Here is a 17,309-nt window from a genome sequence, read left to right on the forward strand (position 1 = left end):
AGAATCTGGTGACAAAGCAGGACATCGCACCTGCCTGGCGCCCAAGGCCACACATAGCATTCACTGCACTGTCAACCTTCGTTACACGTGACAAATTCCGTCGTTGTGGCCCCATAAGATAAGCCTTTTGTTCGTGAAACCCCGTTTTGGCCTCTCCTTCTATCCTTTCCTCTCTCTCCCCTAAGCTGCAAGCGTTGTAAAAGGTGAGTGGTCACGTGGTTTGACTGATGACGCATTAGCCGTTGCCAATCTCGGAATGCGTTTAGCCGGACCTAGTTTGCCGTGTGAATTCGCCCTCTGTGGCTGCTGCGTATGTTTGCTTCTGAAAGCAATTTCTTCAAAGAAGCGCAAGAATATTTTGTGATGCGTTTAGTGTTCGGTTCTACAAACGACAGCCTGTGCTAAAACGTGTTCAATCTTCACGGGCATCTTCTCGTTTCTGTGTTCGAGTGGTGGTTTTGCCGTGGCCGTGTCGACATCTCCCTCGGATAACACCTTACAAGTCGCGTCTCGTCAACGTAAGTGCGCTGCAACCTACTTCGCGACAATGGATCGTTTTCCTAAAGGTATTCTTCCAGATTACCTTTAGATTTAGGCCGTGTCTATCTCCTGGCAGCCGGGATAATAATTGTGCAGAATGTTTCGGCATTGGTGCGATTGCGCTACAAGCACAAAGTTTTGATATGCCGCCGACAAAGTTGTGGCGTGTCGCCAAAAAACAAAAACAATAAAGACTTTTAATTACGTGTTCCAAAATTTGACGAGCGGCTTTACGAGTCCCTTGTAGAAAGATTGTTACGATTTTGCGAATACTGGAAAACAACGCTAGGTTACCGTCATAATCTAAACTTTGAGATGAGGATAAATCAAATAACGGACAACTCTCATTGACTCAGGCTTTATATTATGATGTTTCCTAACCGGCTTGCCTACATACTTTCGCTCCTCCTTGCAAGGGTTGCCGCCTCGCGGACGGCACAAACCGATCTCCTGACGGCGGCGTCTCGGCGAACTTGCACACGGGGCCACCGCCGACCGATCGCCGTCTGGCCGGGCTCGCGGCGCGACAATTCGCCCGCACTCGGCCGGGAGCCCCGAAGGTGCGCTCCAAGCGGGGAAACGGCGTTATGTAACGATAGGTACAGGACACCTACTCCAGGAATGGGCAAAAGCCGATGCAAAGGTGTGCGCGAACGTAAACAACGGTAGAAAAGTGCCGTTGCTCGCCCCTATGAGATGCGTGCCGCAAACTCGGTCATCCGCGGACGTATCCCTCTCCTCCCGCTCGTACTTTCTCTAACTTGAGGGACACTCTGTCTCGCGGTTCATGCCGACGAAACGATCGTCGGGATACCGGGTAATTGCTACAGCCGAGCGCGGCAAACTTTACCATTGCTCTCGCTGTGGAGGGTCGAGGAGTCAACTACCAGCATGGTAGTCACCGTTTTTTTTTTTTTTTTTTCAGATTTGTTTTAAAAGCCGTGAACGCTACACTTATGCGGTTTGTGCGAGTGAGTTATACGCCCAGGGGGACATTATTTGGGTGGCTAATCTTCGCGATAAGTCGGCTAATTAATTCAAATTCATTAATTAACTTTTAATTAGTGAAAATAGACAAATGGTTTCAATTAAAAACTTGCTGAGTGTCGTCCAAAACCCCTAAACCAGTAATTTTTAGAAAGACTGAGCACGTGTGAAGCGCAGTAGTGCGCTGAAGTTACCACTCGTGGACCAGGTACCAGGCTGGGGCTAGATAAGAGACAGAAAAATGGCGCGGGCGCCTTAACGAAACCGCTAGCCTTGTACCTGCTCCACGAGTGGGGGCTTTAGTGCGCTTCTCATGCGCTGAAAGACTTCCTGAAAATGACTGATTTAGGAATTTCGGACAACGCCCAGCAAGCTTCTTATTGGAACCGTATGTCTATTTTCACTAATTTAAGAGTTTGGTGCCCGCAATATGACGGAGGCTGATTGCGGAGAAGGCGCCGTGTAACCGAGCTTTCGGTTGCACGTCAAAAGATCCCCAGGTGGTCGAAATTAATCCCCAGTCCTCCGGTGGGGCGTGCCAGATGCCCGTCGTAGGTTTGGCACGTAAAACCCCCAAATTTCACTTTTGACTAATTTAAAAGTTATTTATTGAATTTTAATTAATTAGCCGAGAAATCGCAAAGCTTAGCCCCCACGTAATGTCCCCCTGGGCGTATAGCTCACTCGCAGAAACCGCATAAGTGTAGCTTTCATGACTTTTTTTAAGAACAAATCTGCAGGAATAAAAAAAAAAACCTAATATGGGAGGCAGATATACCCCTATTTGGCAGACCCAGATATGGATATATAAAAAAATGGGCAGATCTGGCAAGATAAGGCTTATATAAACTGATGTGCTTGATATGGACAGATCTGCCCAATTATTTATATATTGGTATTTTTTTTATATAAGTTCAGATCTTCCATTTTCGTAAGGGAAGGAAGGAAGAGACAACAGGAACGAAAGAGCGCCTGGTGGAGAAGGCCTAGGTGGACGTGGTAATGCACAAAACTGGTGGAGTTGATGATTTAACGAGAGACGGAATTTATAGGAAACTTTAAAAGTGAATGTACTGTAAATGTTCCTCATAGGTGACGTAAACCTCCACCGGATACAAATGTTAGAGCCAGCATCATCGATCTATTCTATCATCCTACGATAGAAGGCATACGCTTGCTGGAAGTGTTATGGTCATCATCACATTGCTTCGCAAGAAAAAATAGGGGACTGAAGGAGACATGGCTGAAGAGAAGTGGCGGCACACTGAGGCTCAGCGTGTTTGTCGGGTTAATCAGATGCCGGAAAAGAGAAGCATACTGGGATCGTTCTGCTGCTACAAAGGGCTGAGTGAGGGAACCAGCTTAGTCTCAATTTAATCAGCGAAATAGGGCCTTTATAAATAAAAACGTGAAAATACTCTCACATTTCCTTCTTGTGTGCAGCGTGAAAAAAGCCTCTTTTAGTTTTCGAAACGGTAGCTATAGTCCGGCTATTTTAATGTGCCTTTTATTCAGTGTTGACCGGAAAACCTCTTGCTTAGTGAGGTAAGATGCGAGCAGTTAGCGCCCGAAGTGGACACGAGGTAAGCAGAACGTAACACTATAATGGCGACTGGGGTGCATACGTGCGACTGGGTTAACGCGGGACAGAGCGGCAGCCAGCCTTGGGCCTCCATGAAGACTTTGCATGGTTTGCCAGAATTGTGCAGGGTTTGCCAGAATGACATGAGGTTAGAGCCCCAGAGAAAGCTGCAAACGTTCAGCGAGCCGCAGGGGGAAAAACGGGGGGGGGGGGGGGGGGGGGGTTCTGGCTACTTTTAACAAGCAACGATACGGAGGGAACACTGCGTTCCAAAAGGGAGAAGTATAATTTTTGACTACAACAAATAACACCAGGCAGCAGACCGTTTCTTCAACCGCTGAGCAAAAACTGATGCATGACTCGCTAGCCAGCCACTGCCCCTCACTGCCGCTGCCCGTTATGCGTATGCGAATCCAAATTATTTTTAGAACAATAAAGGAAGCAGAGTCACAGGATACATTTATGTGGCAAAAGGTAGCCCAGCTGCATGTACGTAGTGTAGAACAAGGCTGCTAAGGCTGTGAGCTCTTTTTTTTTTTGTTTTAATTGTAGAACTCTTTTCATCTTGGGGACATAGGAGGGGAGGGGGGGGGGGGGGGGGGTAGTACGCCTACCAGGGAGCCGTGAGCCGCACTTGGACCCTCGAAGCGCCACGTGCGGCTCGCGAGCCTCAGTTTGGCAACTCGTGAATACTAAATTGTTTTCTGTTTACATTTTCTAGACAATTTCATTGAAGTATTACGTTACAGACATTTTTTTCTCTGAACTAGACATTACACCCGCCCGAACAAACGTCTCCTATGGTAAAGATCCATACAAGGTCTAGGTTGAGAAACACCCTTCTCAGCTGGTGCTTCTATGGGAGAAGTTTTGACTATACTTTATCGCACTAGTTGCATGCAGCATTGCCAAAGGGGCGAGAGCTTAACATGAGCGGGTAAGAAGGAGAGGAAAAAGGAAGTTCCCTCTAACACTCCTTTGTGAACCTCACATATATCTTTGCCCTCCCTCGTAGACTAGCCTAGTGGTTCTCAGCCATCGATGTTTCGCGGACCCCCAGTGGATCAGAGATGATGGAAGACCCCGTTCGTGGTGAGGGGAGAGAAAAGGTATAGGATAAATATAATAATGATATTACAATGGATATAATTAAGGGCTAGTGTGAAGTAGACTTCTCTTATTGAAATACACACAAGAAAACTATCCCGAAGATTGAAAAATATCTTCTCTATCTGAAGAAAGACGACTTTTATTGCCGGGTTTGACTGGCGAGGCAGGGCTTTGCGGAACCCTAGATTGCCTTCGCGAACCCCAAAGGCGCCGCGGACCCCCCTTTGAGAACCACTGGACTAGCCTATCACTGAAAATTTGAACAAACGAGGCTTTACTCACTCACCCGTAGCTTCCGCGGTAATACACCCAACTGTAGTCGGTGACAGGTTAAGAGTTCAAGGAAAACATCTGTCATTTTTTTTCATTTTATCGGATTGAACGTTGGAGAGGAGGCGATCTGCTCTCCAGCGTTTGTTCTGCTAAAGGTGAAAGAGGTGGGAGGAGTTTCCTCTGAACTCTTAAGCCGTCACCGACTATACTCGGTTCAGCCTTGAGCTGAGATCAGAAGCTCCGCCTTCAGCGCAAGCTCGCTGGCTTCCGCAGTGCTTTGGCTGCGCGTTCCTGTGCGTTCACACTTGCGTGAGCAAGGGCACAAAGCTTCCTCTAAAGGCGGAGCTTCTAGTCTAACCTTAAAGGTGAAAGGAGTATATAGTGAAGTATTGTATAGACACGGTGAGTCACCTCAAAACAAGAGACTCAAGCTCCAACCATTGGGAAGTGCTTTGTCTTTGAAAGCACCCAATGCTTTCTTATCATAGTTCTTCAGCGTTTAGAATACGAAAATGTTCCAGAAATAAGTTTGAAAAAAAGACGTTCAGAAAAGCGTTTTGTAAATAGAAGCTGCCAGAGTTGACTAGCTGCCAAGGTGATATTGTCTCGCGATCCAGCTATGTAGTGCCGTCTTGTCAACGCCGCGATTTCAAGGAGCGTGTCAACATGCTTTTCGCTCGAGGTTGTCGCGCTGAGCGCCGGGAGTTCGCTCCTAGCTCAGCATGACTGTGGAGTCTTTAATTAAAGCCCTCATGCTTCCTACTTAGCTTCGCGTCCGAGCATAGGCTGTAAATTTGTTTTAAAGGCTTTAGAACTTATTGCTTTGGTGCATGCAGCCATCATTTTGTCTGGACGGTCGTGGTTTCAATTTAACTTGTTTCGACTGGACTGGACTAGAGAAGAGTGGCTTCGTGACTCAGCGACGCGGAGCGCAGTTCCCGCCGTGCTCTTTCACTCCGTTCGTTAGCTCGGTACATACACTGTTCCTCTTACAAGAGAGAATGAGTATTCTGGAACGCTTCGAATGAAGCACTGCGGGAACGGGAGAGATGAAGCTGTGGTGGCTGCATCCGCGCGGGAGCAGAGACTGGCTCTCTGAGCACAACAGTGTGCGAACCATTGCGTGGTTAGAGTTCCCATCCATCGCTGAGTGGGAACGCCGGCGCTAAATGCTAACGGATTTCTCCGAGAGTCAGGGTTGCGACAAGAGCGGTTTCGGCATCATTCTTAACAAGGTTGGCCTTTGAGCCGTTCGCAAGGCTTCGAAAGCCGTTTCGGAGGTTTCTTGCCTGGGTGCGGGTGAGGGTGCGTGTGGCCGGCGGGGCCCATGGCCGAGTGGTGCGGGTAGCGACCCGGCGGGGAGGGCTGGGCATCGAAGGACGGCGGACCTTGGCAGGGCACCTGCACCACTTGTACCAGGAAGCCCCGGTGCTCGACGGCGCCATTCGAGTGGAAGCGGAACGTGGTTTGGAAGTCTCGCAGTGGGACTTCCTCTGCAAGGAAGACCAAGAAAGACTACTACAGAACACGCTAAAAACGTTTTCTCCTATGAGCCCGTGATGTCATCACGTGATGTCATCAGATCACATGATTGTGATGTCACACGACATCATAGTGTCACGTGACGTCGCAGAGCAGGTCACTTGATGACGTATCCGACGTCACATCGACAACATGATGTCAAGATTTACTTGACGTCATAAAGGTAACGTGATGTCATAGCCTCAAGTACCGTCACGATGTCACGTGAAACGACGGCGTATAGGCAGATATGATATCACCTGATGGGAGAGTCCTTCGCGAAGCTTCTTCATGATTGTTCTTCTTGGAGACTTTTTTTATAAAATTCGGCTGGAAAAACATTTTGAATATCAAAATGCTAAGACGACATATTTAGTTTTAGAACATATTAGTTAAAGTAACCAAGTAAAAATCTTATGTTTTGCATATGATATATGATAGTGCATATGATCAAAGAAGATCATATAGGAGTATATCAGAACCTTATAAATACGTACGAGGACAATATAAAATTATATAAAGTAAAAAGGAACCTGTAATCAGTTTCTTGTAACTTCTTATATACTATTGTATGATTCTCATATGATCTTATATGATCGCATTTACTCATATGCGTTTATTGGCCTAAGAAATATTTTATTCGTACAAGATTTTTCACTTGGGCAGCAGCTCAACTAGACTACAAAATTAATCCTCATACTTGTAGCGTGAGCGGCCGCTCATCAGATCGTTGCAGATGCAGGTTGTAAAAACAGTTAAGTAAAGGTAATGAGTATCGGCCTGAAAAATAATTCGAGTAAAGTAGACATTACTTTGGAAAGTAATTCACTACTAAGTACCACAAAAAGTAGCGAATTATTTTTGAATTTACTTTTTTATGAAAGAAAGAATGTGCAGAGGTTTTGATTTGTTGCCGAAATCCCGTTAGCCTAGTAGAATCACAGCCATTTTTGGGTCGTGTTTTCACCAAAATGCTTTATTTACTCAATGAAGCCGTTTTCTCTCAAAGTAGCTGTCTGAAGTTTCTACTTCTGCGTGCCTTAGTGTTGTTGGTCATGGATTGGCAGATGACGCTCTGCGGATTTACCATTTCTACTTTGAAGTTTCGCACTCTCTGTGATTCCTTTTGCTGGCAGAGTTTGGTTCTTCGTTGCATTTTACATCAAGAAGTTGAGGGAATTACTAAGATGTCTCAAACGAGCTTGGAATCACGAAAGTCTCGCATATATTGAATTCTAAAAGGGCAACGCAAAAAGGTCCTTAAGGCGTTGCAGGAGCATGTGTCTACGAAATTGAACAGTGCCGCGAAGCCGCGCTCTCGTTCGTTTAATTAAGTATTACTGTATGCTTTTACTTTCTCCGCTCGTTCGCGAGTGTCTTTCGGCCGATGTTGTATTCGTTGTAGGAGGATTGGGGAGAAAGTGAGAGCCAATCGTGTAAGCACGATTTGAGGCACGATCTTGAGGCAGCTAATGGGAACGAATTTCAACGCTGTAACGATACACTTGCTTATGATTATAATGCAATTAAATGCAAAGGTGCAAGCGAGCTGCACCTGTATTGGAGAGGTCCCGGGTTCGATACCCGGACCAGGCGGATTTTTTCGGTCGCGCACCAGTCATCTAGCTGTGTTTGGAGTTTTGTGTTTGTCCTTTGTCCCACTTGTTCCCCTTCTCCAGGGATTATTTTCGTCACACTTGCTTATTTTGTTTTGTAATACGTGTCTGCTTTTATGACCCTCACTTGGAAGTTTGGTTTCGCCTTGTGTATAATTTGGTTGTGCTCGTGGCTTCGAATGTGCTTAGTATTGTTTATAGAGGCTCTTATAAAACTTCTTTTATTTTTTTTTATATGCTGTTGTTCATGCGATGGTTGTGTTTGTTTCGGGCTCTCAGCCTTTTTTGATTCCCGCTAAGATATTTGCAACTTATGGTCCCTTTACTTTTTAAATACGACATGTCTGTTTCCTAAATTTCAGCCAGTGTTCATTTCAACATAAAGCAAGGACACGATAAAGTTCTAAAAGTGACGCTGCCTAACTAAAACCTTCAATCCAGAGAGGGACAACAAGTTTTTTGGTGCTCTGTAGAACGTGACTATACTGTCTTGCTTTTTCGGCCTAATTATCCAAGATATGAAAAGCCATTAGACTTCACTTTGAAACGTGCGTCACCCACTACCGCTGTCCATTGCGTAGTACCTTTCTTGTCGTGTTTGTCATAGTCGCAACTGCACAGTGCACTTAAGTGCACTTATGAAATTAGTTCAACACATTTTCCAGAGGTATTGTATGAATATTATCTCAGGAAACATAAGGACACAAAATATTTCCTGGCTCAGTAATCTCTTTTGTCACTGCTAAAATATGAGAAATATGAATCATAATTCATAATGACTTATGAATGAATTTTGTGACATCTAATAGGCTTTTCTTTTTTCAATGTAGGATGCAGAGTCCAATTTGAGGCTTGGCCAAGGTAGTCGAGGTAGTCGATTATACCTTCCCAGTCAGATGGCGCATAAATGACATTGTTTCCTTTCACTCTTCTGTAATCATTTTCCAGTTATGAATGTTTGAAATAAAATCATGTCCCATTAAGCCGCAGACAATTTTTTTTGTGTGTTTTATATGTTTAAATTCATAGGATAAGGAATATGTTCTTGAAGCACTGCAAATTTTAATGTTCTATAAATTTAAGAAATTACTTTGTGTTCAAATATCTTTAAAAATATTCACTACCCATTCTCGTCATTTTAAGAAGTGTGAATCATATATCTTCGAACTAGTCTCACAAACACTTTAGCGAACTTTATAAGAGTGAAGCGAATCCTCAAACATTTTCCTGCTCTCGTGGCCATTTCTAAAAAAACGGTATATGGTATACCTAGGTCAAAGTTCAAATGTATGTTTTTTTTTGTTTTTTTTTATCTTTCTAAGGCTGGCCTTCGTTCACAGTATGCACTGTTGAACTTATTTTGTTGCTTTTGCGTTTGACACTCAAGAGCTTCGGAATCTCCTCTGAAGACAAGCATGGCCCACATCAAGTCCTTGAAAAAAATAGCTCCTGACGTAAATAAGCTCTATGGGAAAGTTGACACAAGCAAACTCTTTTGTGCCCAAAAAGAATTTGCCTGCAAAAAATAAAAACTTTCCAAATGGATATGTTGTGAGTGTATCCACTTTTTCAGTCTAAATATCAGGGAATGCGTTCTCCCTAAAGACAAAAAACAACATGTAATGTCACATACATTTCAACACCAGAGAGAAACACTCCAGGGAGACTGAGGCTGCAGTTAAAGTTACTACCCCTCGTCATTGTAACAGGGAGCCAGCAGTATGGGTAAGTATTTACTAGTGTTATGCGAATAGAAGATTTTGAGTTCAAAGCGAACGGTGATTTTGGCCTAATATTTTCGAATCGAATATAAATAGTTGGGTGCAAAATCATTTGTCAAAATGTTGTATACAAAGCAACTATTGTATTCTTAAAATACTCACATATTCAGTTTTGGGAAGGAAAGAAACCGAAAGTTACTCTAGTAAACGCTTTATACTATGCAAGCCAGGCACACATATTAACAGCTTCTATTGACAGATGACTAAAAGAAACAACACGAATGAGGAACGCAGCTTGTCAGGACACCGCTGCCTAACATATAAGCTTGCAAAAGATTCCAGATTTAAATTTTGAAATTTTACTGTAATGTTATCAACGTTCACAAGGATTTTTTTTTTTTTTTCAATACACCGAGCGCACGCGCGTACCATTCCGCTTTGAACGTGTGTTGTTCTTGTAAGCCCGTTGCAAACCTCACTTCGCCACAGTGCTTCCGAGAGCTGCAGCGAGGTGAGGTTCAAGGAATGGTGGTGTCAGCGTCAAGGATATTGGTTTTCCGTAGTTCGCCGGTGCTCGGAAGAAGAGCCCACAACGAAGCTAATTTGCCGTGATGAGCACTTCGAGAAGTATTAATATCGCAGTTCATCTAGAAGCACATATCGATTAGCGCATTATATGAAACTACCGCGAGGAATAAAGGGATCTAAGTCACTTGAAATGGACCGCAAAAATTGTTTTTTCAAAGTATCGCGCTGAGATTTACTGCAGAGGTGTGACTAGGTGGCCGAAGTATGGAGACAAAAACACAAGGATGTGCTTACCTTGGTACATGTAGCAGAGCGCGTTTTATAGACTACAGTTCGCACAGAAAGAATAAAAACACTGAAAAAATGCCAGGGACAGAAACTCATACACACTCGGAGCCCTCGTCGCTATCGACACCAGCGCTGGGATTCCTAGCGCCAGAGTTGTCAAAAAAAGTCGCCTCCAATTATCTTCTTCTTCCTTTCCAAAAAGTTAAATTCAGTTATCTTTATTTTTATCTTTTTCTGGTATTTTCGACTTCCCTTAATTTTCTTTGTGACCAGTGTCGTTCTTCGCAGTGTAACGGGCATCATATAGATGTCGTTGCTCGTTGAAATAACTGTGAGTGTCTGTCCCACGTATGTTTCTATAATTATGTTTCTGTAAGTGTTGCAACATCGCTGAACCAATAGACCCTTTACGAAAGTCAGTCTACCCACCTTGTGCAGAGCCAGACCCGACGCTCTAATGGCGGAACTACACTGTTTCTCCACACCAGAAAAATCGAACGTCTTCGAAAGCATAGAGCAGAAAAAGGAAAAGATGTTGGTCCTTTCACGTCAGCTTCGATGCACGGAATCGAGGGTGTTTGATTTAGCCGCGCATGATCTCCTATCACCGCCATTAGAGCGGCAATAATGGAGCTTTTTATACTGCCACAAGAGGACTCTGACTTTTGAAAAGGGTCTATTATAAACAAAAAAGGCCCAGTGAATTGTGCTTTTCACGCTGTTTCCCTAGTCTAATTAGCTCGCAGCTTAGTTTCCGTCTGGGCGTGTAGGCCGCGCTGCCTCTTGATTGTTATCAGTGAAAAGCCTGCGACATAGAAAAAATATTCCACCATAGGTGGAGCGCATGCCCATCCACTGCTGCGATGAACCAATAAACTGCTACGGATATGGAGATGGTGAATGATGGCACGGAAAGGACTTGTTGGGCAAGAAGAGGGTACATCAGCACGAGCCCCACGACCTCCAATATATTAGAAGACTACTCAGCCCTAAAGCTCACACACAAGATAATGTGTTGCTTGCTACCCTTAAAGTCTCACCTGCCTGTAACGATATTGCTCATGCTTTTAGGAGTAGTAAATACTTCGATAAGGCCACCACCACCTCCATTATGGCGCATTCACACCACTAGCGAATGAGATCTCCCTGCGGGAGCTCCTATTGGCTAACAACGACGCGGTTGGGAAAAATGCGCTCCAATGCGCGGATCTGCTTTGCGGTCGCGGCATCACTACTGGTGGGAACGCGCCATTAGTCCTGTCCTGGCGAAGCCTGGCACCATGATGGGTCTTCTTTTTCATTCGAAGGCATTATCTGTCCCATGGAGCGAGCCGACGTTATCAGCTTTCAAACCACGCCAAACGCCTCTTAAAACCTCCTCCAAGTGAAGCCAGCTCCCAGCTATGAAACTGTAAATACGCGCAAAGCTAGTCATGGCACCTTTTACACTGCTTCGATCCCATTGACTAACGCGCGTCGACCAGGCTCCCATTCGCCGGACACGCAGCGCCATGGGGTGGCCGGCCACCTCTGGCGCTGCGTGTCTGTCAGCGCCAGGTCAGCGCCAGTCAGCGCGCCAACACGCGTAGAGCAAGAATGATGTACATGCTTTTGCGCTCACAACTCATAAGAAGTGCTTAGGTGTAGCTCGATCTTTTTTTTATCCCACCGACGACATGTATGATTTTGTTTCAACTGTTAAATCATGATTCTTTTTGTATTTGAAAGAGCAGTTTACGAATCTTTTCAAGTGAACTGCAAATGGGAAAATAATTTTTAATACAAATTTATCCAGAGTTTTTTTCGTAGTATTGGCGACAGGGCAAACGAGCGATTTGAAAAGGTTGCCTCGGAAAACCAGCCAACTGTTCTCATCGTGACTGATGGAAACCCTAGACCGGCCCCGTTCTGCGAGGTCATCGCAAGACTACATGGTGCAGAAAATGTCGAATAAGAAGGTTCATGTGCATTGGAGTTCAGCGTTTGTTGTATTTCACTCTATTCTTCAGCGAAAATTTGCAGTAAATGAAGCCATTACTCGCCTCTAGTTCTTAATTTCCTTCTGGGGGGTGTAGGTGGTGATTCCATATCAAAATGCATACCACTCGCACAAATATTTATCGGGGAAGATATAAAAATACCCAAAGTGTAAGCCAGAAACTATATTGCTATGCTCACTTGTAAACAATGTTCATTATCTACTAATACCGGTGAGTGTTACAATAGCATGGCCTACAATAACGACCCTATTCAATTCACATCAGAATATTGCAAAACATACTATGATTATATTCTAGCCGAACTATTTCAATAAGGTGTGTCCCCAAGTAGCACACTTCCTCGGCCCAGGCTTGGGCCAGGCTGGCTCGAGTTAGAGCCAACTTGGCTCAAGCCTGGCCCAAGCTTGCACCAAACTGGCCCATGTATGAGCGGGGAAGTGTGCTGCTAGGGTCAGATATCTTATGAAAGACCGAAATTGATTCACATTGCAATAAAATAATTTTATTTTCATCTCTATAATTTGAGGGCAGTGTATACGAATTTATGATAAACGAAAATAAAATAAAATTGAGGTATGCAAATGATGGCTCTTAATTTCTTGCAAATATTTCCTTATATAGGCTTTTTGTATCTTTTCCAGAACTGGACTGCATGAGCTTTTTGCGTTTGCTCCCACTCCTGCTGAAAAAGACTCGTACATAATTTTTGAAGGACAAAGTAAGTGTTCCATTTTCTGTTAACTGCTATTGAATGTTTCAAACTTTTATCTTCTCTGGAGATAACATTGTTTGCAGACTCTTGTTTTTAGATGCCTTAGAGTAGTGGCACCCGAATAGGGGTCCGCGGACTTTTGGAGTCCGCGAAGCCCGGCTTCGTAAGTCAAGCCTAAGAGTAAAACTTTGTTTTTTGTAATTGAGAAGAAACGTTTTATTTTTGGGGTGAGTTTTCTCATGTGTATGTCAATAAGAGAAGTCCACTTTGCACTAGCCCTTAGTCATATCTATTTATTATATCATTATTATAATTAATCTATACGTTTCTCTTCTCCTCACCATGAACAGGGTCCTCCCTCATCTCCTCCGATCTTTATCGTATGTTGCGCGTGCTGCATAACGCGGACCGAGAAGGAGTGGAAAATAAAGAGGAAGAGGTTCTTGTTCCTGGCTTCCCCACACCCGGCCCGTCATGTTTTATCAGAAATACTAGACAATACATGGTGCCAAAAGTACCAAGCCGAACCACGCACTTCTTTGAATAACGACAACGACAGACGCCGCCACAAGGGCCAGTCAAATCATGGATTTCGTGAAACCGCCGCGTCCGCTCAGCACGACAAGGCAAGTAAGCAAGAACTGGCGGATATTCAAGCAAAGGTTCGAACTCTTCCTGACCGCTTCTGAACTTAGTAGCAAGCCTCAACCTGAGTCATCAAAAGCAGCACTTCTTTTAAGCATTGCAGGCGAGGAAGCAATAGAGATATTTAATACGCTCAACTTCGCAGAAGACGAGAGCAACGCCGACTATGCTATTGTCGTCAAGAAATTTTAAGAGTACTGCGCCGCTCAGCACAACGAAGTACATGAACGCTACCTGTTCCGGAACAAAGTACAAGCCCCGGGTGAGCCTTTTGAACACTTCTTGAGAGAGCTGAAGAAGCAGGCACGACTGTGTAACTTTGATGAGCAAATGGACTCCATGATAAGGGACCAAATTGTTTACGGAACCAATGACGACAACGTTCAACAAAAGCTACTCAGGGACAGCAGTTTGACCTTACAGGAAGCCGAACAAGTCTGCAAGGCGGTTGAAGTATCAGACGCACAAAAAAAAGTCTGGGCCCGGGAGCAGAAGGAAGTGGATCCAGTCCACAAGACAAGCGTGAGCCGTGAAAAAAAGCAGACCAAGCTCTTCAACTGTGGCAAGTGCGGACGGACGCACGCGCCTCGAAGCTGCCCAGCATTCGGGCTGACCTGCAAAAAGTGCCAAAAGCAGAATCACTTCGCCAAGTGCTGCAGAACGCCCACTCAGGCTGGCGAGCTTCAACACTCCGAAGACGACTTCGAGGTTCTGGACGTGTCGTCGAGAAACGCCATGAACCAGCGTGACTGGATAGTTCAAGCACGAGTAAAGAACTTGTCAGTCGAGCTGAAGGTCGACGCAGGAGCACAGGCTAACTTACTGCCCTTTGGAACATATTGCAAAATGCATCCAAAGCCGCCACTGAAGCCCAGCAGTGCAGTATTGCGTTCCTATGGCGGGGGCGTAATTAAGCATGTGGGTGTTATGCGAGCAGAAGTGGCACTGGACGACCGAACTGCTGTCCTCGACTTCTCTGTAGTACGCAAGGGACACCAAGCCATCCTTGGGCTACAAGCCAGCGAACACCTTGCACTGCTGTCTCGAGTACAAAGCGTGACGAGGAGCACCTCCGAAGGAATCGTCGAAGATTTTCGCCATCTGTTCACTGTCACCGGCTGCGTCCAGCGAGTCTACCGAATGGTTCTGCGGGACGGAACCACACCAGTGGTCCAAACGGCGCGACGCGTACCGCTAGCTCTGCAGGAACCCCTCCGCGAGGGACTGGAATGCATGGAGCGCGCAGGCGTCGTGGTGAAGGTCACCGAGCCCACAGATTGGGTAAGTCCACTTGTCATTGTTCAAAAGAAGGACGGAAAGATACGGGTATGCATCGACCCCAGGAAAATAAACGAATGCAGAAAAAGGGAACATTACATCATGCCGCGGCGGGAAGATATAGAAGCCGAGCTGTCAGGAGCAAGAGTGTTCACGCGCCTTGATGCGAATTCAGGATTCCATCAAATCCCTTTGGATGACCAGACGTCCAGGATTTGCACCTTCGCAACGCCCTTTGGCCGTTAACGCTACCTGCGAATACCTTTCGGTATATCGTCAGCTTCCGAAGTTTTCCAAAAAAACTCTAAACGAAATTTTTGAAGCTCTTCCTGACGTCAGAGTGTACGTCGACGATATACTAGTGTGGGGCTCGTCAAGACGAGAGCACGACGAACGCCTAACCTCAGTGTTTCGAGCAGCCGAACGCGCCGGACTAACTTTCAACTCAAATAAATGCGCTATCGGCATCGAGAAAATCGAGTTTCTCGGAGACGTTATCGACGAAGAAGGCATAAGGCCATGCCCGTCCCTGATCAAATGCGTGACGGAGCTACCGGCGCCAGCGGACAAGCTCGCGGTTCAAAGATTGCTAGGCGTTGTCAATTATTTCAGCAAGTTCCTACCGTCTTTATCTCAGAGGACAACACTCCTTAGGATTTAATTATAATGCAATTAAATGCAAATGGGCAAGCGAGCTGGACAAGAATGACGAAAATAATCCCTGGAGAGGGGGAACAAGAAGGACAAAGGACAAACACAAATCTCCAAACACAGCTAGGTGACTGGTGAGCGACCGAAAAAATCCGCCTGGTCCGGGTATTGAACCCGGGACCTCTCCATTACAAGTGGAGCGCTCTACCAACTGAGCTAACCAGGGGTTAGACGTCAGTAGAGCAAACGGGTTTATCAGCTGCCACCAGTCTAACACCAACAAGGGTGAAGCTTGCAATTTAATGTTATAATTATAATGCAATTAAATGCAAATGGGCAAGCGAGCTGGACAAGAATGACGAAAATAGTCCCTGGAGAAGGGGAACAAGAAGGACAAAGGACAAACACAAACCTCCAAACACAGCTAGGTGACTGGTGAGCGACCGAAAAAATCCGCCTGGTCCGGGTATCGAACCCGGGACCTCTCCATTACAAGTGGAGCGCTCTACCAACTGAGCTAACCAGGGGTTAGACGTCAGTAGAGCAAACGGGTTTATCAGCTGCCACCAGTCTAACACCAACAAGGGTGAAGCTTGCAATTTAATGTTATAATTATAATGCAATTAAATGCAAATGGGCAAGCGAGCTGGACAAGAATGACGAAAATAGTCCCTGGAGAAGGGGAACAAGAAGGACAAAGGACAAACACAAATCTCCAAACACAGCTAGGTGACTGGTGAGCGACCGAAAAAATCCGCCTGGTCCGGGTATCGAACCCGGGACCTCTCCATTACAAGTGGAGCGCTCTACCAACTGAGCTAACCAGGGGTTAGACGTCAGTAGAGCAGGAGATTTGTGTTTGTCCTTTGTCCTTCTTGTTCCCCTTCTCCAGGGATTATTTTCGTCACTCCTTAGGAGCTTGATAAAGCAAGATTCTGTTTTTCAATGGACGGCCAATCATGCTGCAAAATGGAAGCAGTTGTGTGAAAGTCTGAGCAAGCAGCCGCTGCTATTAATATTCGACCCGTGTAGACCAATAAAAGTTTCATGTGATGCGTCCCAAAACGGGATCGGTGCGGTGTTGATGCAGAGCCACGACGGCACGTGGAAGCCCGTAGCGTATGCTTCGCGAACGCTTACAGACACGCAGCAGCGCTATTCGCAGATAGAAAAGGAAACGATGGCCGTCGTGTTTGGTTGTGAAAGATTTAACCATTTTGTGTACGGCCGGAGATTTATGGTCGAAGCGGATCATCGTCCTTTAACTGCTATATCACAGAAAGCGATCGGCGACATGCCGCCAAGGTTGCAACGTTTTTTTGTTGTTTTTTTTACGGTGCTGTGCTACGACATTGAAATGAAATATGTTCCAAGAAAGCAACCCATCCTAACCGACATGCTCTCGCGGGCGACGACCAGAAGTGATTCGGGTGGCGTCGACACCGACGATGTCGAAGTACACGCTGTAACTGTTGTTTCTTCACTGATTAGCGATGCCACGTGGAACCAGTTGGCAACAGAAACGAGCCTGGACGAATCTGTAAAAATTGTCCTAAAAGACCTCGAAACTGGAAAACCAATCGAGGGTAAGTGGAAATCGTTTGACGGAGAGCTCTCACAAGTCAAGGGAGTCCTCATGAAAGGCTGCAAAGTCGTAATTCCGGACAGCATGAGACGGGAAATATTGAAAAGAATTCATCAAGGACATATGGGCGTCAATAAGTGCAAAGCAAGGGCGCGACACCTTGTGTACTGACACGGAATGAATTCAGACATAGAAGCGTTCGTGCAAAGGTGTTCTGTATGCAGAAAGCACGCATATAGTCAACCACGAGAGCCCTTGACGATGCGTCCTGT

At 45.5% G+C, this 17,309-nt stretch overlaps 1 protein-coding gene across 1 annotated transcript in view; it reads right to left on the reverse strand.

Annotated features, from left to right (window-relative positions):
• Positions 1-5,719: 5,719 nt before the first annotated feature.
• LOC121837353 (cubilin-like) overlaps positions 5,720-17,309 on the reverse strand; it is a 61,440-nt gene continuing 49,850 nt past the window's right edge. Inside the window, exon 6 of the mRNA XM_042292947.1 lies at positions 5,720-5,985. Coding sequence (XP_042148881.1) covers positions 5,720-5,985 — 266 coding nt within the window. The remainder of the gene's footprint in view (positions 5,986-17,309) is intronic.

The sequence above is a fragment of the Ixodes scapularis genome, unplaced genomic scaffold, assembly GCF_016920785.2.
Source record: "Ixodes scapularis isolate PalLabHiFi unplaced genomic scaffold, ASM1692078v2 PGA_scaffold3__209_contigs__length_174095766, whole genome shotgun sequence".
Taxonomy (NCBI): Eukaryota; Metazoa; Arthropoda; class Arachnida; order Ixodida; family Ixodidae; genus Ixodes; species Ixodes scapularis.